The 23,039-nt window shown below is 51.3% G+C and overlaps 2 protein-coding genes across 3 annotated transcripts in view; one reads left to right on the plus strand and one right to left on the minus strand.

The window, feature by feature from the left end:
- NRAP (nebulin related anchoring protein) overlaps positions 1-1,291 on the minus strand; it is a 75,555-nt gene extending 74,264 nt beyond the window's left edge. Inside the window, exons 1-2 of the mRNA XM_075533669.1 lie at positions 1,220-1,291; positions 581-675 (exon numbers count right to left, since the gene is read on the minus strand). Coding sequence (XP_075389784.1) covers positions 581-675; positions 1,220-1,291 — 167 coding nt within the window. The remainder of the gene's footprint in view (positions 1-580; positions 676-1,219) is intronic.
- A 6,335-nt stretch (positions 1,292-7,626) lies between these two features.
- The window catches only part of CASP7 (caspase 7), a 38,976-nt gene continuing 23,563 nt past the window's right edge, over positions 7,627-23,039 (plus strand). The window contains exons 1-3 of one of the 2 annotated variants that reach the window (XM_075534453.1): positions 7,627-7,704; positions 8,091-8,160; positions 12,631-12,728. In XM_075534453.1, the coding sequence (XP_075390568.1) occupies positions 12,631-12,728 (98 nt within the window). In that variant the 5' untranslated portion in view covers positions 7,627-7,704; positions 8,091-8,160. Of the gene's footprint in view, positions 7,705-8,090; positions 8,161-8,633; positions 9,162-12,630; positions 12,729-23,039 lie in introns of those variants that run through there. The other variant, XM_075534454.1, reaches the window with a different exon arrangement.

Consider the following 23,039-nt stretch of genomic DNA (forward strand, 5'->3'; position numbering starts at 1 on the left):
TTTGAGGTTAGCAGCCCAAATCATGACCCCTGCATCAGGGGGGCTCCTTTATTAAAAGCACAGCTAGTCTTTAACCAATAAATATAACACTTCACAAACGAGTCAATGATTTTCCAGGCAGAGAGTGTCAATGGGAAAAGGGAGCAACCTGAAGAATTTTGGCATATACAAGCCAGACACCAAATTTAACTGAAAACAACCACTTAAAAGCTTTCTGGACTAGAAACAGAGAAGGTTTTTTGACCTTAGTTAAAATAAAGATATCTACAACTCGCTTCGCCCCTCTGCAGCAGGTCTGTGCTCTGCACAACAGTTACCACTTGAGACACAAAATGACAGCGTTGGAGAGATTGGATCTGTCACTTGAGAGCCATTTTAAATTCCCCATCCCTTCTGTGGGCGACATAACGTGCCGCTTCAGTCTCTTTCAGGGTTGTATGTGAGTGAAAACTTGGTTGGTGGGTGGCAGGGGGAGCATTTCCTGGGTTGACTGCCGCGGTTTCTAATCTGAACTTGGTGGACTACTTGAAGGGAAACCAACAAGACTCCCACGGCTCCAGGGCGGGGACCCAGGACTTACGCGTGACAGTAGGGCTTTTTCTGGTGACTCACAAAGTTGTTCACAGACAGTATCATCTTGCAGACTTCGCAGTGGAAACACGCTTTGTGCCATATCTAGAAATCGCACGGTAAAAAGCCAGCCCAGTTACCTTCGTATTCAGCCCCAGGACGCTTAGCTACTTCAGGGTCAGACATTGTTCTTGGGGGACAACATGGCGATTTAGAGACTGGCTAACATTAAAAATTGTTAGCGAGATGCCATCTTTTATTTGTTCTCTCTCTTTCTTCCAAGATGACAGAGAAGAAGATAAAGGAATGGGCAGGACTGAAGTAACGCAGGAAAAGACACCCTTGTTTCGGGGTTCAGAACCAGCTAGCGAGAAGACGCACTTTCCCTGATAGCCGTTCTCCAAACTCTTAAAGCCAAACTCACTGCCATCGAGTGATGCCCATGCTTAGAAGCCCCTATAGAACAGGCTAGAACTGCCCCCTGTAAGTTTCCTAGACTCGGGTTATGGGAGTAGAAAGCCCCATCTTTCTCCCGTGGAGCTGCAGCTGGTTTTGAACTGAAAACCTTTCAGAGTGCAGCCCAATGCATAACCACTATGCTACCGGGGCACCTATGTTACTCTCAGAGGTCAAGGGACAATCTGCTGACCTGATCTATGCAGCTGATCTTCTCCGCAGGGTAGACCCCATAGCCGCACCGCGAGCAAGCCTGCACGTTCATCTTGAGGTCAAAAGAGGGAAGATACCGATGGACAACGATGGACAACGGGTAAGCTGTTCCACAAGGACCCCCCGGCGAGTTGATGAAGTTTCCAAACCGCCAGTGGCAACAATCCCTGCGTCCACCTTGAACGCTCCGAATCCACTTCCTGCTGTCTTTCGCTGACCTTCTAGTGTGAAGCCGGCAGCTGGGCGGTTTTTAAGGCAGCCACTTACTCCAGGGGCTATTTTGGCAGTTGGCTCCGCACGCACCCGGGAAGGTGGAAGTGTTTCGAGCTGACACGCTCCTCTAAATAGAAACGTGAACTCATAGCAGCAATGTGTTGATGTGGATGACCGAAGCCTGGGGATGACCAAGCAGCCTGTAGTAGTGTGACCCTGGCTGTGATCATCACCCGGAAAAGAACCAGAGGGAGAAGCCAGGCCCTCACCCAACCATCCAACGAGTCATCTGGTTAAGAAAAAAAGGCAGCTCCCCCAAATGTACACAGTAGAATGGGATCCCTTCGCTCCGTCACGCAGTTAAAGAAAACATGGCCATCGAGTTAGAGTGACTCACAACGACAGCCGATCTGCATCGGGTTTCTGAAATCCTGCAAGCAGGCTGCCACGTCTTTCTCGCCAGGAACAGCTGGTGGATTCCAACTGCCAGCCTCTAAGTTAGTGGTGGAACGCTGAAAACACTGCATCTCCAGGGCTCCTCAAACGGTATATACCGTATTTGAATTTTAGCTTTAGCCGAATAATGTGTACACTCACAAAACTCACCGCCAAGTCGATTCCAACTCAGCATCCCCATAGGACACATAAGAACTGTCCCTATGGGTTTCCGTGGCGATCAGTCTTAAGGGGAGCAGAAAGCCTCCACTTTCTCCGGCAGGGGAGCTGGTGGGTTCGAACAGCTGACCTTTTGGTTAGCAGCCCAACCTGTAAACCCACTACACCAGCAAGGGCTCCTGCATGTTTACAAAGAGGGTCTGAAACTGTCTCAAGCTACCAAGTCGTGGTAGCTTTCACTGGAATGAGAAAATCAGAACCAACAAGAACATTCTGATTTGGTCCCTGTGTTGTGTCCTCGGCCGTTCCAAGAAGGTCCTGTTAGCTCAAAGGCCAGGACCAGAGGTCACTGGAAGATAAAATCTCTCTTCTCGGCTCCAGTCCCTCCTGAAATGTCACCTTGTGGCTGGAGTTGCTGCAGTCATCCATGGCGCCCCCAGATGTTATAGAGCACAACTGCCCACGCGGTTTTCGGCTGTCAGCTCAGAAACCGATCACCAGGCCAATGCTTCCACCGAACCACTGGGTGAGTCCAAAGTAATAATCTTTAGGTTAGAAACCAGAGCAAACAGTTTGTGTCTTCTGTCAAGGGCCGTCACCCTGCCCCGCATCCCTCATTCATCACCCTGATTTTAATGTCCTTTGGAGCAGTCATCACTACCGGGCCTGCTAAATTAAAAAAAAATAATAATAAACAAACTCACTGCCATTCGGTCAATGCTGACTCATAGTGACCCCTCGGGCTTTCTGAGACTATGGGAGTAGAAAGCCCAGTCTTGCTCCCAAAGAGCTGCTGGTGGCTGTGAACTGCTGACCAGGAGGATCGCAGCCCAGCATGTAGTGTGGCAGGCTATCTGGTTTGGACCTTTGAGTTCAACTCTGGTTGACCTTTGAGTTCACACTGCTGTCTCCAGGTGGGGTGGAGTGAGAACAGCAGCACTTCCGTGCGCACGCGCGTGCATGTGTGTGTGTGTGTTGTGTGTACAGGGTTGGGAGGGGTGTGTGTGGTATTGGGGTGCTGTGGTATGTGGTGTGCTGTGGTGTGAGTGAGGGATGAGAAAGATGAAGTCATACAGTAAGTGACGGAAGTTGGGTTTCCCCAAGACTGCAGGGGGTACCAGAGGGAGGAAGGAGCCCCAAGCCGAGGCTCTAGGCTCGGCAAGGACTCCGACATTGAAATGCCAGTGGGCAGCAAGGTGGCCACCAACCTGAGCAAATGAAAGCAGTCACCTGTACAGACCAAAGACCAGAAACACACCCCCCTCCCTATAACTTCTAATAAAAGCCCAAAGAGCAAACCCACTACCATTGAGTCGATGCTGTCCCCACAGACCAGAGCAATGCTGCCCTGGATTCCGGAGGCTGTGAATCTTGATAGGAACAGACAGCCTCATCTTTCTCCTGCAGAGCAGCTGGTGGCTTCAAACTGCTGACCTTGTGGTTCGCAGCCCAACATTGCATTACCAGGGGTCCTAAAGACCAGAAGCGTTCCCCAAACGTTTTGCTCGGTATCAATCAGCCTTACCTGGGGAGTGGGGTGGGGTTTCCAGTAATCACTGAGAATAAAATCCTCCACCCCTAACCCTGAGGGATGCGGCATCAGGGTCAGACAAGAAGAGAGAAGTTGGGGGGGGGGGGCGGACTTATCTTCTCCATCTAAGATTGTGATCATGAACCCTGCTGCTAATGGCTTCTTGGCCACAACATGTAAAAAATATTAGTGGAATGGTGTTCATTGTCATCTGTACCCTTGCTTCTGCTTTTTGGGCATCACTTATTGTGAGGAGACACAGCCTCTGTAACTAGAAATGGGGTCATTTATGGACTAGAAGTGAACTCATTGCTGCCCTGCTGGGGGCAAAATAAGCTCAGTCCTCACCTGCTTACCTGACAAGGTGGTCAGTATGCCCATGACCTTCCCCCCTACACAGTCATGGCCCAAATAGCCAGTGTGCCCCTCGTACCCCATTGTCTCAGTGATTAGATCAAGCCTAAGCTGATCTCACTACATTCCCATCGTGGCTTTCAGGGTTAATTCAGAAAGCGTCTATCTTAGCCCAGAAACCAGTATCAGAGGCAAGAAGCTTATTGGCCAAGACTATACTCGGAAGTATAACTTCAGGGAGGAGCAGAGAAGGCTTCTGTGCCCCCTGGGAATAGATGTCTTGTTGGGTGTTTACTACCCCCACCGCCACCCGCCACCCCTACCCTGTGGAGGGGCGGGGGCCCAGGTTCTACCACATCCCAGGCCTGAACATCAACAGGGAAACGAAAGGGCAGCAGAAGGCACTGCTGGGTTGGGCCCATGGGAGATTGTCCAGGGTCCATACAGAGCTCGCTGTCACTACAGAGGTGGGGCTGCAACAGGGAGGCAAAGGCTTTGAGACAGGTGTGACTGAGTGGCTCAAACTTGGCACCTGGGAGGTGTCTTTTACGCCGTCCAATCAGCAGAGAGGCCAGCATTTGGAGTTCACGGTGGTGAACCAGAGCCAGATCACCTAGAGTTTTATCTGCCCTTCCCCTGCAGGCTTCTACCAATCCCAGCCCCCATTGCCCTGGATTCTTCCAAGTCTTGACTCCTAAGAAACTTGTCAGCAATGACATAGCCAGGGCCTCTGCCTCGCCCAAATGATTAATAAGCACAGCATGCAGATACTGCCTTTCCTCGTAGGCCTTAAATGTAGCACTCATCACTTCTCTCTTGAACTTGTGTGTGGATGGTGGTGCCAGTCGGTGGAGATATTTTTGTGCCTCACTTCTGTCATCCAGGGTCTGAGCTAATGCTTTCTGAATCATTTCCAGTATCTGCCCGGGCAGTGGATGTGAAGTGCTTTTGAAATAACAGAGAGATGATGAGTTGGGGATGAGGGAAAAGCGACGGACGCGTCACTCTGTCACTGTGGCCTGGGTTGGTTTGAGATGTTGCTCCCCCTTAGGGGGTCGATGCCTGCTTCGTTCAGGCTTCTTGCATGTAGGTAGTTTTCCTAGGAGGTATTCCCACAGAGAATAAATGAGGCTTTGAGGTGAGCGAGGTGGGGCAAGAAGAAAACTTAATAAAGGGTATATTCTGAGCGAAGTAATGCCAGGGACAAGTAAAGCCTTGCTGGGGAGTTAGATAAGTCCTGTAGGATGTGCTTGAGAATTGTCCCACTGGAAAACCAGAGCCTGGGCAGCACTTTGAGCGTTGATTCGTCATGAAGGTTTACCCTAAGAAGCATCAACTACCCTGCCCCTCCACGATGCACCTGCCCGCACAGAATACAAGAACATCTGCAGTTTCAGAGACGCTCGGAGTTGGGGAAGCACAGAGTCACTGCCATGGGAGCCTGAGGAAGAACTGAACATACACCCAGAGCAAAAATCCAGTGAGCCAACGTAATGTAGCATGGGGTATTCCAAGAGTGGGTCACTCATGATAACGGGCTGAAGGGCAGGGTTAAGGAATATGTTGACATGAGATTCACCATGAACTCCCACTGCCCACTTGCGGTAGTTACAGAATTTCTTATCAACTTGAAGATATATAATCGTGTAGGGCTGGTATGCAACCTGGCAATCAGGTTCACAGCCTGATGGTGCCTCCTGGTGGGCATGGCCTTCTCATAAGGAGGGTCCTGGGAACTCCCCCAACCTCTCTCTCTGCCTTCACCTTCTTCCTGGCTGACCCTGGTTGCCGAGAGCCCTTTAGATGCATCCGCTACCCACCGGCCTGTGATCTTCCTGCATTCTACATCATGGCATGTGGCTGCGTGAGTCTGAAGAGGGACTTATATGGACCAGTATCTGACTGATCAGCCTCAGTTGGACTGGGCTGGGATGTTTTACTGATATGTAACTGCTTCTTGATATAAAGTTCTTTCTTGCACCTCTGAGTGTCACTGGATTTGTTTCTCTAGTCAACCCGCCTAACACGCCACTCTTCCAGGTGGACATGTCGGATTCCACCCAATCCTCACAGGCTCCTTCCACGGCTGCCTCACTGTCCAACGCTGCTTCCAGAAGATGGAATGAAGATTTCATAAAGCAACGCCATGTCTCTCTAGTCTCACTTCCTCAGCTCAGAACTCCCCACCCCTCCCTCACCCTCACCTCTTAGACCTTACAGGTGTCACATAGGGTTAGATATGGACAGACTGAAGTTCCCTGGCACCCACTGATGGGGAGGGGGTGACTTTGAAGGGAAGTTCTTTCTTGCAGGGGTCGACGAGCTCTGTGTACTACCTTCTAGTGATGGCAAGTCAGCAAATATCTTCTCGCCCTTTGCTCTGGGAAGCTCTGGACTACCTACCGGCCATGCTTCAGCCCAGGATGTTAAGTGGCCTGCCTAGTCACATAAATTGGACCCAGGGCTATAGCTCAGGAACATTATAGATTTTGCCACCCCTCACACTTTAAGTGTGGTTCAAGGGTTGAGAGTACTGTTTGTGCTGGAGATGTGGTTGTGATGGTGGTGCTGTCCGTCTAAGAACGAGGTTGGCAGCCTCTTGCCATGAAGGATCAGAACTGTAACTTGTCTAGGCCTTGTGGACCACATGTGGTCTTGAAGGCATGCTCTCCTTTGTTACAGCCTGTTAGAAAAGGAAAGGCCAACTTTAAAAGCCATGCTTTTCTAAGCCCTGACTGCCAGGGGGACAGGAGCCAGTGGAATATCCAGACTGGATCTCTTGGGGTGGGAAAGGAGGAAGTAGAATGAATACAAAGCCATTCCTTGGAGCCCAGAAATGACCATCCTAACTGCTGAAGGCCACAGCTTCGGATGAGAAAATAGTCCTTGGATCAGGGGTATAAAGACATATCCAATCAGGAAAGAGAAATCACATGGAAAAGTTAATATAAAAAACCCTATTATCATAACCAGGCATTGGATTATCAAGAGATGGGCTAGAAAGTAAAGAAAATTTTAAAAATATAATCTAATGTGCTGTCCATAGAGCTAAGAGGGCAAACTAAGATTCTTCCTTCCACCGATCCAATCCCTTTCTGAGCTACAAACCCTGTTGGAAACGGCATACAAGGGTAGTGCCGGTCAGACGCTCTGGACATGGGCCCTCTAGAAGTTTCTGGAAATCTACCCTAGATGGTGCCAGAGAACTGTTCGTGGGATTAGGCTCCCTGAGCATCAGGAAAGAGGAAATGCCCCAGAAAGATGCTATCTTTCTGTAGACTGCTGTGACCAACAAGTTAGTTACAACAGCCTCCTGACCAGAGGAGTGGGCTGGAGAGGTCTAGCAGGGTTGGCCCAGGAGACTCCCAACACAAGTCCATCCAAACAGTGAGGACGTGGGTGGGCGTGGGGTGGATCTTTCTGGAAGGACAGGGAAGGCTGAGGTGGTAAACTTGCGACTATCAAAGGCGCTTTGAGAGCGTTCTTCTAGAGATTCCGGTGTGACTGCGTTAATTAGTTGCCTGTGTTCTTGGGAAGTCTCTGTTGGGAGTCCAGCAGAAAAAGCCTTGGAGGAATGGGGGGAGGAAGAGCTAGGAAGGGTGCACGCCCCACCCGGCTTTCTTCTCGGCCCGCCCATATCCCGCCCCCAACGCGGGAGGGCGCTGAAGGCGATTTCCCCGGAAAGATCCCCGCGTGCCCGGGCTGGCCGCCGAGCTGGCGGTGCGCCACGCTGGAGCTGCCGCGCGTGCGAAGTTAGCATCCTCGCGCCCGTACGCCCGGGGTGGGGGTGGGGGGCAACCCCGCGAGCGGCAGCAACGACGCGGAGGTAACGGGCGCGGAGCCGCCCGACGGCGGGGAACGGGCCGGCTGCGGGCACGGGTGTGGCCAGGGTGGGGAGAACCTTCTAGTAAAATCTAGTTCTGAGAACCCCGCCCCCCCTCCCCCCGAGGCCCAGATCCAGGGGCCCCGCCCGGGACGACGGTTCTGCAGCGCGCGCTCTGCAGCTGGCGGGGCCCGGGCGGCGGCGTCACGCTTCCGGAGACCGCGCGCCCCGGCGGGCTGACCTGGGCTGGCGGGCGACCGGCCCTGGGGGCGTGCCCGCCGCGCCAGCCTCTCCTTTCGCTTTGCTCCGCTGCAGGTGCCCCAGATCCCCGCGCGACGGCGACACGCACGGCTGCCAGCGCGCGCCGCCCACGGGCTCAGGAACGGTAACTGCTAACCATCCCCTCCCCCGCCCGCTGGGCCGCGCGCCCCACGCTTGCCACCGCCCCAGGGCGCAGCTGCGGGCCGCCAGGGCGGGAAGGCGCCGGGACGGCCGCCCTGCAACTTCTAGAAAAGCTCTGCTCGTCCCCGGCACCGCTGGCTTTGCTGTGCATGCCGCCGTACCCCCTCTGCCAGCCAGCCCCGGGCAAGGAGGGCCCTGCTAGAAAAGGAAGGATGCTTTGCCGCATCTGGCTCTGATCAGACGGGCTGGGTGGCAGAGGGTGGCAGAGCGGAAGGATCTGGCCGTATCTGTGCCTGCCAGTTAGGTGGGAACTGGGCGAATCGCGGACTGGCAGTGGCTGTGGACACGGAGAGAGGTGATGGTAGGCACAGTCGTCTTGTCAAGGTGCCCTTGCTGGGCTCGTGGAGGGTGGGGGGGTAAACGCTGGCGAAAATTCGGCCTGTGGACTCTCAGACCTAGAGAAGCCCTTTACCATTGTACCCAGTTCGGTGGCTCCCCGAACCAGACTCACCGCCATTAAATGGCGTCCGACTCATGGCGATCTTATGTATGGGACTGGAACTACTTTATGGGAGTAGAACCCTCGCCATGTCCTGAGAAGGGACCCGTGGATTTGACCTTGTGGTTAGCCCGCAGCCCTTGACCACATAAGGTTCCTCCTTCTTTGGCAGATCGTGGGGCAGCACCTTTGCTTGTGGATGGCTGGATTAATCATACCCCCACCCTTGTCTCCTGAACACCTGGGCTGGTGATAAAACCTGGACTTTTGCTCATCCACGGGCTATTTCCGCCTTTATGGCTCCGTAATAAGCCAGTCTAACAGCAACCTTGGTATAACCACGCAGGCCCCCAAACCTGGCTTCATAGTCTTACTTGCTGAACCCACATACCACATAGTGTGTGGTGTGAGGCAGGTTCCTTAACTTGTCTGAGGAAGTCTCCTGGCAGTGCTGTGGACGCAGGACGGAGCCTCTAGCTGTAGAGGTAAGAGGCGGAGGTCGACAGCTCTTCCGTTTGAGTCCTTTGGGAAGATGGCCTTGACTTGGGCCTGACGTGTGGCCCAAATTCTATTTTGTGGCGCTTTTCAGGGGCAACAGCTGCAGTAAGTTTGGAAAAATCAGCCAGCCGTTTTCAGACAGTGGCTGGGAAGTGATAGCTTTAGACCCAGCCATTCCGGTCGCCCCGCTCTGGGGACAGCAATTAAGCAAGTTTAGGGGGAGAAAACTCACTATAGGATTTTTTTTTGTTGCAGTGTCTCTGAGAGCTGTTTAAACTGTAGGTGTGACTCCAAACGATGGGTGCAGGTTGACAGTTGATGATCTTTGCTCCTGGTGACCGTACCGGGCTGAGAATGGGAATGTGTGCTGGGCGTTTAGAATGGGCCATCTCACAGGGTTCTCTTGATGCCTACAGGCGCCTGTGACGTGGACCCATTTTACACAGGAGGACTCTGAGCCTTTGAGTCCTCTCTCTGAGGGCCCCATGGCTATTTGGCCCCTAGTTTATCTGGTCACCATGCCCCACTGGGTCCCAGTGGTTCTGTTGCTGGCATTGCACCAGCAGCGATACTTTCTTTAAAATGCATTTCAGTTCTAACGTTCAGGGCTTCTTCCCGAGCACCGGCTGTGTCTGGGCCTGTCCTGTGGCTGATGTAGAAAAATGATTATGCTAAAACTCTCGGTCTGCCAACAGTTCCAGTTGAGACTAACAGTAATGATGGTGGCAGTAACTGATGAGTGGCACCGGCAGTGCTCTGTGGGCATCGTGTTAGCTTATTGAACAGTCGACTCAGCAGTCCCCTTCGGATAGCTGTTCTCTGCAGCGGGGGCCTCGAGAAGAGGAAGAGGGCAGACGCAGGGCAGTGGGGCCGGCACACAGCCTCCAGGCACCATGGTAGCTGAGGCCGGCCCAGACATTCTTGGAGAGCATTGAGAATCCAATCTTGATTCTCCAGGCAACTTCTTTCTTGGCTGAGAAAATGTGAGCAGGATCAGGCTCCCCACTCGGTCATGCCTCCTCCCTCGGGTTCTGCATGCCCTTTGGAGATTTCCAGAAATCAGACTGCTCCTGTGAGCTCTAAGAGTCACTGCAGGTGCACAGGTCTTCCAGGTGTCAAAGGGTAAGGTTCCAGCAGACGTTTTAGAAATTTGCCCTGGTAGGTACGTGGGGGAAGAACTTCTGCTCCCCATCCTCCCCGGGAGAACTCAACCGCCACCCAGAGAGAGGCCGTAGGTCCCCAAGACGCCACCTTTGGCCTAGCGTTGTAGGGGAAAGCTCTTTAAAACCTACCCCTTAAACATGAACTTGTCTCTGTAGCCAAGTTCAAATGCCTGGGAAGGATGAGGAATTAAACTGAGCCAGGGGCACTTCCCTCTGACGTGAGGAGCCCTCCCGCACCCCCTTTACCCCGTTGGTTACCCGGGGGGTTGTGGACAGACAACGTTCCCTGACTCCTGGGGCCACTGCCAGGTCCCCTAGAGTGGCTGAGATCAGCTCTCTCGCAGCTCTTGACACTGTCCTCGATGTCAGGGAGCCTCTGGTGGTGCAGTGGGTTAAGCATTGGGCTGCTAACTGATGGGAGTTGGCGTAAACTGGACAGCCAAGGATGGGTTGGTTGGTTTGATCAATGACTGGAGCCGTGGTAACATAGTGGTTATGTCTTGGACAGCTCACCACAAGGTCAGCCGTTCAAAACCACCAGTCACTCCATGGAAGAGAGCCAAGGCTTGCTTCTGCTGTAAAGACTTACAGTCTTGGAAATCTAGAGACAGTTCTACCCTGTCTTATCGGATCCCTGTGAGTCAGACCTCACAATGCAAGTTCATGTCAGGTTGTGGTCACAGTCTAGCCCCTGCTCCTAGCACCAGGCCTGGTGCGCGAGACGTTGAGCAGATGTTCACAGGAGGGAGGCAGAAACGGAGGGAAGCCCCCAAACTCGAGCACAGCCCAGCAATAAAAAAAAAACAGCGGGGCTTCTCAGGAGAGGCTGTTGTCAGGGTTACCTGGTTCTTTCAGTGGTCGTATTGCTTTCTGCTCCGATACCCTGCAGGTAGCCCGAATGGTGTACTTTAGCAAACAGCTCTCGACTCTAACACACCCTGTAAAAATCGGCTGCCTTTTTCTGGTGGCTGTTGGAGCCCTGGAACACTAACAGCCGTCCGCACGCTCAATGGAGGGGACAGAATAAACCGGTGGGCGTTTTCTGGGTGTCTTGCCTTGTGTGGGGCTCGTCTGCAGATGAGGGTCATGTCTGTTTAGGACAAGCCGCTTCGGTTCTAATCCAGAGGTTCACCTCCTGCCTGGAAGCAGGGTGGGTGGTGGTGATGGGACGGGAAATCAGGTCCCGAAACGAGAGAGCCGCCTGTCTTCTGGAGTCACTGGCCAGACCGGCTGTGGGACCCTCCTTTCTCCCTCCCCACTGCCCAGCTCACCGGCAGGTAAGCTGGAGAGTCACGTGGCCATGCCACGCGGACCTTGCGGCCACAGTTCAGCACTCTGCCTCTGTGGGCACCCCTCGAATAGGACTGCCCTTCTCTTTCTGTTTCTCGCTAATAAACTTTGACACGCGGCCCCAGGGCCTTGCACCAAGTGAATGTGTCACCGAATTGTGAGTGCTAGATTAGACACTCCCTGCGGAAAGTACCTTTGGGTTCTTTTCGTGAATTTTTGTTCTGTGTGAATTAGGTGTGTGTGCGGGGAGGGGGGGTGAATGACTTTTGTTTCCCTCCTGCCTGTAGACTGAGTCCATGGCATGATGCTGAGACGATCATTGGGATTCAGACACTTGGAGGAACGTGTGTGTGTGTGTGTGTGTGTGTGTGTCTCGGGAGGGGGTCACCCTGGAGCCTCACGATGCCACACAGTTCACCTTAGGCTTCACCCAAACCCCTGTCGTGTCATCGAGTTTTATTTCTAAGTGTAATAAGGAGCGGTGGAGGCCCCGATGTTAGACGGGGTTCACTAGAGAAACAAAGCTAGGACACTAAAAATTTTATATATATATATATAGATAGATAGATAGATAGATTGATAGATTTATAACATAAGAAATAAACAGTTGATTGATCCATAAAGAAGTACAAATGGCTCAGTGCAACTCACTCCCGTGAGACAGCTAGTACACTGGCAGTCCTTCAAGTCTTGAGGACCGCCGGGAAGTCCTCTGTAGAGCAAAGCAGGTCTTGAAGGAACCTCAAACTACAGCGACACAGTCCCCGGGGCAGGTGTCCCACAGGTAGAGTAGGTTGCAAATGGAGGCCCAGAACAAGCGAGGCAGCTGCACACTTCGTCAGATGATCAAAGAGCAAGAGAGGTGCGGCTCGCTGAGCCGTTTATCTCTCCGCCCTTTGATTAATCCCACATGTGTTCATTGGCCAGGTTGGCACAACAAACCTACCTATCACACACACCCCAACCCCCCTCTTCTGATGTGTTAATTTTTACCTCCTCCCAGATGGCAGAGAATCCAGATTCTATCATGAAGGAAGCCGGAGACTCAGCACAAGGAGATGAAATTGATGCCAAGCCAGACCGGTCCTCCTTTTCCCTGTTGTAAGTCACCTTCCTTGCCAAAGTCTACCTTTGGTCAGAGTCCCTGGGCCTCTTAGGCCTGCCCAGCCGCGGCCATGACCACTCACCATGGGGGAGGGGCGATTCAAAGGAGGAGGCTTGGGGGACCTAACGAGATACATTTTGGTAAATCACGAGTTTTGTTAAATCGCTTCTGACCCTACCACATGGAGCCCTGGGTGGTGCAGTGGTGATGAGTCGGGCTGTGATCCTCACAGTCGGCAGTTCAAAATGACCAGCTGCTCCGCGCGTGAGAGAGAGACTGGGCTTTCTACTCCCGTAACCAGTGACAGTCTCACAAACCCACCAGGATTGCCTTGGCACTGGCTCGAGGGCCGTGGGTGTGAACGTCGCACAATTAAGAAGTTGGAACTACAGCGTTTAAGGAGCTCTACCGCCAACCCCCCCCCCCCATTCTGACTCCTGGCACCTCCATGTGTGTCATACTCATGCTGGGCTCCGTCTGTTTTCTGGGAAGTAAATCACCAGGCCTTTCTTCTGAGGTAGACTCTAGTTGCCAGCCTTTCAGTCAGCAGCCGCGTACCTTAATCATTTCACCTACCCCAGGAATCCTTTAGTGGGATTCAAGGCATGGAATCTATTCCACTTCAGAGCGACCCTAGAGGCGGCAGAGCTGCCCCCTCTGGGTTTCTGAGTAAACCTCTACAGGAGCAGACAGCTTCATCTTTGCTCCGGAGGAGTGACAGGTGAGTTCCAACCGCCAACCCGGCCACCAGCGCTCATTTGTAATGGCTAGGTGGGGCTTTTAAAAAAATAATTAACGGAGAGAGAAAACGTGGTCACATAGCCAGACGCTCTGTAATCACCCTTTCTAAGAAAGGTTGGAAAGCAAAAACAAAAATGGTGTAAAACCAGGAAGCTTGAGCTCTGAACCTCCCCAGTAGAAAAAAAATAGAAGTCAGAATCAGACACAGCCCCGGTGATTCAGAGGCGGGAGGAAGCCTGCCCAAGAAGGGCGAGAAAGGCAACAGACGCTTGTCTGTCCTGAAAGGGTGAACTGACAACTCACGCTGCACACCTGCCTGGGCCCTGAGGCTTAATCGAATACCACAGAGGACAGTGGCATTCCGTCCCCTGGCATACCTGGGCAGAGCACAAGCCTGCCTTGGAGGGAGGTGCCTTTGGGTGGGCCTGTGTGATACACTTGGCTGAGCCTGTGTAGGGAAATTTAGCACAGGAGAGGGGAGGCACACTCACCGAGGCTGGAAAGAAACACAGCTTGCTCCTCGGCTCTCCAGACTGAGAGGGAAAAATGATAGTGGCCCCGGGCCCCCGCTGTGCTGCTCAGGTTCAGTGAACAGCTCGGGCAGGCAGAGCATCCTGGGTAGTGCCTCCTCCCTCCCTCCTGTTTTGCTCCTTAACCCGCCCTCCTGAAAACCGACGGGGACCCCGGCATGGAATAGCATTTAACTTGTTCTTGCCATCAATCCCTGTGAGTTGGCGTCGACTTGGTGGCAGTGGGTTTGATTTTGTTGTTGTTGTTGTTGTTTGTCATCAATCCCTGCTATTGCTACACGACTCTGTCACCCTTGAATCTTCAAGCACGACAGCAAGTGCACGGATAGTACTATTACATTCTGTTAGCAACTGACCAACAGACAAACCTAAATTTTAGAAAATCACGCCCCAGAAACAGCAGGCAATTTCAGTGCATAGGAGAAAACGGGGAAAGGTGGCACAGGCGAGTGACCTGCATGCAGACAGACCCGTGAGTTAACCCGGTTCAGAAATAGGAGCTTCAGTTACTTTAAGTGGATGGAGGGAAAAGTTGACACAACTACTACCCAAAAAAACCCACAGGAGAAAGGGTGGAAGAACACAGGAAAGCCTTACAAGAACAATCTGACCCATACGTGAAAAACTGGGAATAATTCAGCAACTCCAAAGAGAAATCCTGACGTCAGACGCTAAGAAGTAGAAAATGGTAACATCTGGAAGAACTGAACCGTGGAACTGAAACTGGACGCAGGAGTGGGCATAACGATAAATCGCTGAAAACCAAAATACAAGCAGAACAGTCTATTTTTTTTAAGATGACGATAGGACGTTACCAAGAGGACAGCTTATAGTCAATAAACATTCCAGAAAAGAGAGGAAGAAATTAATCCAAGAAATGTGTCAAGAAGACTTCCAGGCATCATGACAGAGCAGAAAGCAACCACTCAAGAAGTCCAAAGACCTCAAACAGAACTGACCCCCAAAGGAAATCACCACCGCACGTCATGGCCAGACTGCCTGGCAGCCAAGAGAAGGGATCCTGGGAGGGACAGGAGGAGAGGGGAGGGGGGAAAAAGAGAAAAGTGACTTTATGAACAACAAATACTACGTGTCTCCAGGATGATGTCAATATCGCGGATTTTGCTTTCTCATTGTTTGTTGTTGCAAGTGCTCAGGAGCCGCTCCTGTGTAGAGACAGCAAGCGTTTTGTTAGAGTACCGTCGTCTAAAAGGGCTCAACTCCTTCTGAACTTGCCCCCTTTGGGGCTCGGGCGCCCTTTCACAGGGTCGCCCAATTCATAACAGCAGCAAAATGAGTGATGAAGTAGCCACGAAAATAATTCTATGGTTGGGGGCTCACAGGAACTGTATGAAAGGGTTGTGGCGTGAGGAAGGTTGAGAACCACTGTGCTAATTATGCCAGTTTGGGGTTTTTTTAGTTAAGGAGCAACCTTTTCTAATGCAAAAATTTAAAAAGGAGAGATAATTAGTATACACATCACTGTTGGATGCCTCACTGGCTTTTCACAGAATCTTTTGGTCAAGATCTGAGAGCAGGAAAGGAATCTCATTCTCTGGGAGAAGGTCTGTCCTTGGTCTCTCGGGACTCCCAGTCAGCCACCATAGGCCTGCCTTCTGTGAGTACAAGTCCGATACCTGGTGTCACTTCAAGAAATGTGCAAAGGGGCCTCGCTGAAAAGGGCCCTGGCGATACAGTGGTTAGAGTCGTCAGCCGCCACTCCAGGGGTCAGGGTGGGAAAGAGGTGATCTGATTCCATGAAGATTGGAGCGTTGGAGACCCAACCGGGGGGGGGGGGGGGGGGCTCTACCCTCTCCTGCTGGATCACAGTCAGGGTGAATTTGAAAGCACTGAGCAACGGGTCATCTTGTAGCTGAGCCTAACCTGACTTGGTGGGAGTAAAAGGAAGAAAAGGGGGCGCTTCACGCAAAGCCTACCCGTGTGTTTTCTCCTCTAGACTCGGAATATTCTAAGACGTAGGATATGTGCGCATTTGGGTGGTGCTGAGAGTTAGCATGTAGAGCCCGGCCAGAGGCATGTAAATGGAAAGGCCTTTACCGCTCCATTCAGTCCCCTCTCATTGACTGACACACCTAGGTTGGAAAGATCAGACCATTACGTGAAAATGAGGGTGGCCGCGTCAGATCACAGAATGGAGAACGATTGATTCCATCACTACATAACTGCCAAATGACACCATCACAAAACTGCCAAGCCACGGGGAACCGTGGCCCAGCCAGGTGGACACACCACCACCACCACAGCTGACAGCATTCCCACCTCCCACCGCTGCTTTCGTTGCTGCCAAATTGGCATCCTTGTTGCTCAGAATACTCAACTCGGTGTTTTGTTTGTTTATTTGTTTGTTTTATTTTTAATCGTTTTATTAGGGGCTCATACAACTCTTACCACAATCCATACATACATCAATTGCGTAAAGCACATGTGTACATTCATTGCCCTCCTCATTCTCAAAACATCTGCTCTCCACCCAAGCCCCTGGCATCAGCTCCTTATTTTCCCTCTCCCTTCCCCACTCCCCCTCCCTCATGAACCCTTGATAATTTACAAATTATTATTTTGTCATATCTTGCACTGCCCAACATCTCCCTTCACCCATTGTTCTGTTGTCTGCCCCCCAGGGAGGAGGTTATATGTAGATCCTTGTAATCAGTTCCCCCTTTCCACCCCACCCTCCCTCCACCCTTCTCGCCACTCTCACCACTGGTCCTGAAGGGATCATGTGTCCTGTGTTCCCAGTTCCTATCTGTACCAGTGTACATCCTCTGGTCTAGCCATATTTGTAAAGTAGAATTGGGATCATGATAGTGGGGGAAGGGAGGAAGGAGTCATTTAGGAACTAGAGGAAAGTTGTATGTTTCATTGTTGCTACATTGCACCCTCACTGGCTCGTCTCCTCCCCGAGACCCTTTTGTAAGGGGATGTCCAGTGGCCTACAAGTGGACTTCGGGTCTCCATTCCGCACTCCCCCCTCATTTACTATGATATGATTTTTTGTTCTAATGATACCTGATCCCTTCGGCACCTCGTGATCACACAGGCTGGTGTGCTCCTTCCATGTGGGCTTTGTTGCTTCTGAGTTAGATGGCCACTTGCTTACCTTCAAGCCTTTAAGACCCCAGACGCTATATCTTTTGATAGCCGGACACTATCATCTTTCTTCGTCACATTTGCTTATGCACCCATTTGTCTTCAGTGATTGTGTCGGGAAGGTGAGCATCATAGAATGACAATTTAATAGAAGAAAGTATTCTTGGAATAAGGGAGTACTTTAGTAGAGGCCCAATATCCATCTGCTACCTGAATACTAAACCTACAAATACATGCACATAGATCTATTTCCCCATCCTCATGTAAATATATTTGCATATGTTCATGCCTTTATTTAGACCTCTATAAATGTCCTTTGCCTCCTAGCTCTTTGCTCTATTTCCCTTGACTTTCCTCTTGTCCCACTATCATGCTCAGTCTTCATTTGGGTTTCAGTAATTCCTCTTGGTTACATTACCCTTGATCACGCTCTACCAGGCCTCCTACACCCTCACCACTGATTTGGATCAATTGTTGTTCCCTTGTCCCTGGGTTTCGACAAGGTGTTTTGTTGTTCTTGACCATTGTGATCTGTGCAATGTGTCCCATAACCAGAGAGCTGATCCACTGAGAGTGCTTTTGGAAAATGGCCCATTGGAAACCTTGAAATGCAGTGAGAGCATTTGGGAGGCAAGCCAGGCTCTCAAAGAGGCAAGGTCATAGAAGATCTATTATCACCCCCTCCCATTCTACCATAGACGTGAATCTGAAACATTCCGATGTTGGCCCTAATGTTGCATTTCCAGTATGCTGCCACCTCATGAGAGTCAGGTCTGCAGAAACCGCCACAGAGGCTCAGAGGTTGTGTAGTACTGACCAAAAGCCATCTTCCGTACCACAGAGAAGTGCTGCCAAGGGCCCGTACTGGCCTCCCCATTTTGATAGGCTGGTGCTCGTTGATGCAGACACCAGGTCAGTCCACTATTTTAGGGTCTTCCTCCCTTCCACGGACCTCGACCATTTTCCAGGGGCTAGTCTCCAACGTACTTGAGACGAAGTGTCCCATCTCTGCTTCTGAGGAGCACGCTGGCTGTACTTTCGGCAAGACAGATGTTTGTTCTTCTGTCGTGCACAGTGCTATTAATATTCACCGGCACCTCAATTCAAATGCCTCCACTCCCCGTCTTCCATCTGCAGTGTCCCGCTCTCAAGAGCAGGTGGGGCTGTTGGAAATACCGCAGCACGGAGTCAGGTGGACCAGAGACCCACAGTGGCATCATTGTCCTTTAACCCTGTGAGGAGGTCATGGGCGGGCAGTGTGCCCGGTGCGGGACGTTTGTTGATTTCCGGATTGCTGCTTCCGTGTGACTGAATACATGGGAAAGAGAAGCGCTGTTTTAATTGACCTTTTCTTAGACGCCCTAGGGGTCTCCACACTATGGAAGCGTTAGGCTGAAGGAGGAGAAGCTGGCGACAGGCCTGGGAATTGGGGGGTGCGCTCTCAGGCAGATGAATCGTAGGAAAAAAATACAATGAATGTGGTCATTAAGTCCCTGAAGCTGTGTCAGCACCTTGGGAAGACCTCTGTTTGAGGACCACTGCCATAAAGATCCAGTCATCATTTTGCAAACGAATAATGAGGGGTCTTTAGAAAGTATGTAGAAATTTTCCATTATCTTTTCATTCAGTTTTCCCACAAACTCTTGGGACCCCCCCCTCCCGAACATGTAATCATATGGCATGGTACTTGCACCCCTTGGAAATACTGAACCGAGACACCTACCTACCTGTGGTCACGGTACCTCTTTGCAGTATGGCTGGAGTTGACTCAAAGCTTCACATTTTCAAAATACACAGTAAAGTCCCAGCAAAATACTGAAATTCCACTTTCCGAAATGCTTGCTTTTGCTGTCTGGATTGTAAGACATTGAATTACTAACAAAATTGAGCTATAATTCATGGAAGCTTCATGTCACGCTTCCAGGTTGTGAAAGATTGTCATCTTCTCCTATTCTTGGCATCTGACTCAGCGTAGCGGTTACCCGTTGGGCTGCTAACTGCAAGATCAGTAGTTCAAAACCACCAGCCGTTCACAGGAGGAAAATGAGGCTTTCTACTCCTGTAAAGGATCGTTGCATAGGAAACCCATAGGGGAAGTTCAGCCCCATTCTATAGGGTCGCCATGAGTCAGAATTGACTTGAAGGCAGTGAGTTTCCTCAACTCCACCCCTGTGCGAGATAGTCCACTAGCCGTTTCTCAGGGATGCCGTCCATTGGAAGACAATTCCACTCAGCTGGGTGACTGTCCGTGACATTTACAGTTTCCTCATCATTATTGAGCAGTATCCCCTGAATCTAAAAGGCTCGCTCTCAGATATCCTGTGTGTTCACAAATTCATTCATTCTTGCATGAAATCTTTATGGAGCAGCAGACAGTAACGTCCTTGCACGTAGTCACATACTGAGGACGTGACGGATCCAGGCTTTGAACCCGGATTCACCTGCCTCTGCCACTCCTCTCTGTGGCCGCCCTTGTGTGTGTGCCAGAACCTGTGTTGGGGTCTGGGTGACACACACAATCCTGAGCAGAGTAATCAGCTTGGTTCCGGTCTCAGAACTTATGGTCCTGGAGGAAAGGCAGAGAGGGAGCAGACGCTGCAGGAAAGAGGATCCGTAAGAAGGGCCGGAGAGGGTACTGTGGGTGCAAAGTAAACAAATGCACGTTGTTCATCCCCCTGGGAGGGGGTTATAGGTTGATCCTTGTGATTGATTCCTCCTTTCTCCCCTACCCTTCCCTAATCCTCCTGGTATCTCTCCTCTCCTTGCTGGCCGTGTGTGGGGGTGGGGGTGGGGGGGGCGTATCTATCCCGGAGTCCCTGTGCTGCGGACTCTGGTCTAATCCGGTACGTTTCCCCATGGCGGGTTTCTCCGCAGTAGATTGCCAAACTTTTCTTCCAAGGCACCTTGTCGTGGACTCTCACCTCCAACCGTCTTCTGTCAAGGGGTGTTGACCATTTGTACCACGAAAGGGCTCTGGGGCTCAGTGGCCCCAAATGATTCCTAATCCTCTTGAGTCAGCTTGACTCAGTGACAATAGGTTCTGGTCGTACTTTCTTGGCTTTTCTGCCTCGCCGCCACTAGATGGCAGGACAGCATCATTTTCATTTCCAGTCCACAGGCCCTGCCTGGGAAGCAGGATTTAGATTTAGAGCTTGGGTTTTGGAATTCCTTTGTTTTCCTGATTTTCTAATGACTGAAAATATTTGGGAAACACAGAAAGGCAATTAGGAGACATATTTATGATATTATTTTTAAATTGTGGGATGGTTTGGGCTTCTAAAAATTACTTAGAGGAACAACCAACCAACATGCCACTCGGAGTTTCTCCCTCCCCAGAGGAAAGAACCCAGAAAGACAGGTCAAACCCTGTGCCTGATGCCGACTTGTGGTGACCCGGCAGGACGTGGTAGAACTGCCCTGTGCGTGTCTGAGGCTGTGGCTCTACAGGAGCAGAAAGTCCTGTCTTTCTCCCAGGGGAGCAGCTGGTGCTTTTGAACTGCTGAAAAGTGAAGACAATCGAGAGGCACTTAGGAACTCTTCATCCAGTGGACCCATGGACCTCGCCCCCCGATGTTCCCTCTGTCCGTGTGAACATCTGTCTCCGCCCTGAGACCAGAGTGAGGTGGTGCCTGGGTAGTCTGGGAGAGGAAAGAATTGTGGTATAAACATCAAAATTATTTTTTGAAAGACCAAGCTAACAGATCAGATGGAGATTAGTGGGACCCCCAAAACCACGTGCCTGAGTCACCCTTCTGATATGAAATTGAGCTCACTCCTCTGGCTCTTTTTCCAGCATACACGGGTCTACAGGTAACCATGAAAACCCCCGGTGGTGTCATTGCTATAGACTGGGGCTGCGATCCATGTGGTCGGTGGTTTAAAACCACCAGCAGCTCTGAGGGAGAAAGACGAGACTTAATAAGAGTTACAGTTTGGGAAACCCACAACGGCAGGGCTACCCTGTCCCCTAGGGTCCCTCTGAGCCAGAATCAATGTAATGGCAATGCTTGAGGCGGTCTTTTTAATAGAAAAGTAGGAGAAAAGGCTTGATGATCTCTTCTAAAGATCCACCAATGCAAGTCACAGGTAGGCCAGTAATCCAGGTCCCAAGTGACTGGGGCGAGGGAGGATGCTGGGCAGCATGTTGTTGCCTCACACGTAGGGGTGCTTGAGTTGGGGGCCGACCAGAAGTAGACACACACTACGAAACCTGATTGGCTCCTTCCCAAGTGCACATATGGCCTGCAGCATTGCCTCTTCACCCGTCTGTGCTGGAGCTCATGACGTCTGTCCTGCCAAGTGTCCACCTTGGCGAGTCTGCACCTACGCAGCTAGAACTGCAAAGTGTGGACAGAATGCTTGCGTCAGAATGAGGCCGGGGTATGCTAACCGTTGCGAATGCCAGGCCCTGCCGTCATCAGCAGACATATGGCGTAACACAGACGGAGAGATTTCTCCTGAGGATCACTCAACGGCCGTGGCGGCACTACATGGCCAGAGAGCAGTCAGAAACCCAAGCCCAGTTCAGCGGAGGATGTGGAACAAGGGCTGTCTTTGCTGACCGCAGACGGACCCGGCTGAAAGAGTACCAGAAAGATGTTTACCTTGTTTTATGCACTGTGGCAACGTCCCTGGCTGTGTGGGTGGTGATAGATGGTGGGTGACATGTGAGAAGGACGGGGATTCCAGAGCAGGTCGTTGTGGTCACGAGGAACCTGTACACAGACCAAGAGACAGTTCAAACAGAAAAGGGGACGGCACGTGGTTTAAAATCAGGACCAGTGTGCATCAGTTTCATCCTTTCATGGTACTTAGTCTGCGTGCTGAGTAAGTGCTCTGAGCAGCTGGCCTGGGTGAAGAAGGAAAACTGCACCCGGATTGGAGGGGGAAGACCCATGAGCAATCTGGGATACGCAGGTGACACCACCTGGCGTCCTGAAAGTGAAGCGGACTTGAACCCCTTACTGTCCCAGTCCCATCCTGAAGTTCCTTTCCGTGTGGATTATACCTCAATGTAAGGAAAAGAAAAATCCTCACAGCCGGACCCATACACAGCAGCCTGATAAACGGAGAAGACTTTGGTGCCGTCAATTAGGTCATTTTACGCAAATCCACAATTAGCACCCAGGGGGAAGCAGCAGTCAAGAAATCAAATGACACGCGGCGTTGGGCAAATACGCTGCAAAGAACTTCCGTAAAGTGTTCAAAAGCAAAGCGGTCACTTGGAGCACTGAGGTGCCCCTGATCTGCACCCAATATTTGCAGTCACTGCATATATCTGAGGACGTGAAAGCGGGAAAATGAACAAGAAGTGACGAGTTGGGGTTTGGACAGACTGGAATACATCCTGGAGGAAATACAGCCAGACAGCTCCTGAGAAGCACGGTGTCAAGACGCCGATGTGCACACTTTGGACATCTTATCAAAGGGACTGTTCTTGGACAAGGACATCGTGCTTGGTCAAGTAGAAGATCCGTCGGGGGGTGGGGGGACCCTCAAGCATGGATTGACCCAGTGTCTGCAACAATGGGCTCAAACTCTTGGCACAGAGGTGCAAGAGTGGACAGTGTTTCTTTCTGTCCTACATGGGTGACTGGGAGACATAGCATCTCCCTGCTCATTCTTGCTGGGGGCCAGTGGGTCAGTTCCTCTTCCTTGGGATCTCAGATGACAGAGAGAACTGCCTGAGTGTTTTCTTGGCTGTAATCTTTGTAGAATGGGCTTTCCCTTGGGGGGGGGATCAAAGCTACCAGCCTTCTCAGTTCCCAGCCAAGTGTTAAACCTTCATTCCACCCGGGCTCCCAACTAAATCTAACAGGCTGTTTAAAAATAATTCTGTTCTTTTTTTTTTTTTAATGGGAAAGAGGGAAATGTGGAGACTGATACTCTTTGGGGGAAGGGAATTGATTCTTATCTAAGTTGAGT

This window comes from Tenrec ecaudatus, chromosome 16 (genome assembly GCF_050624435.1).
Source record: "Tenrec ecaudatus isolate mTenEca1 chromosome 16, mTenEca1.hap1, whole genome shotgun sequence".
NCBI classification, from domain to species: Eukaryota; Metazoa; Chordata; class Mammalia; order Afrosoricida; family Tenrecidae; genus Tenrec; species Tenrec ecaudatus.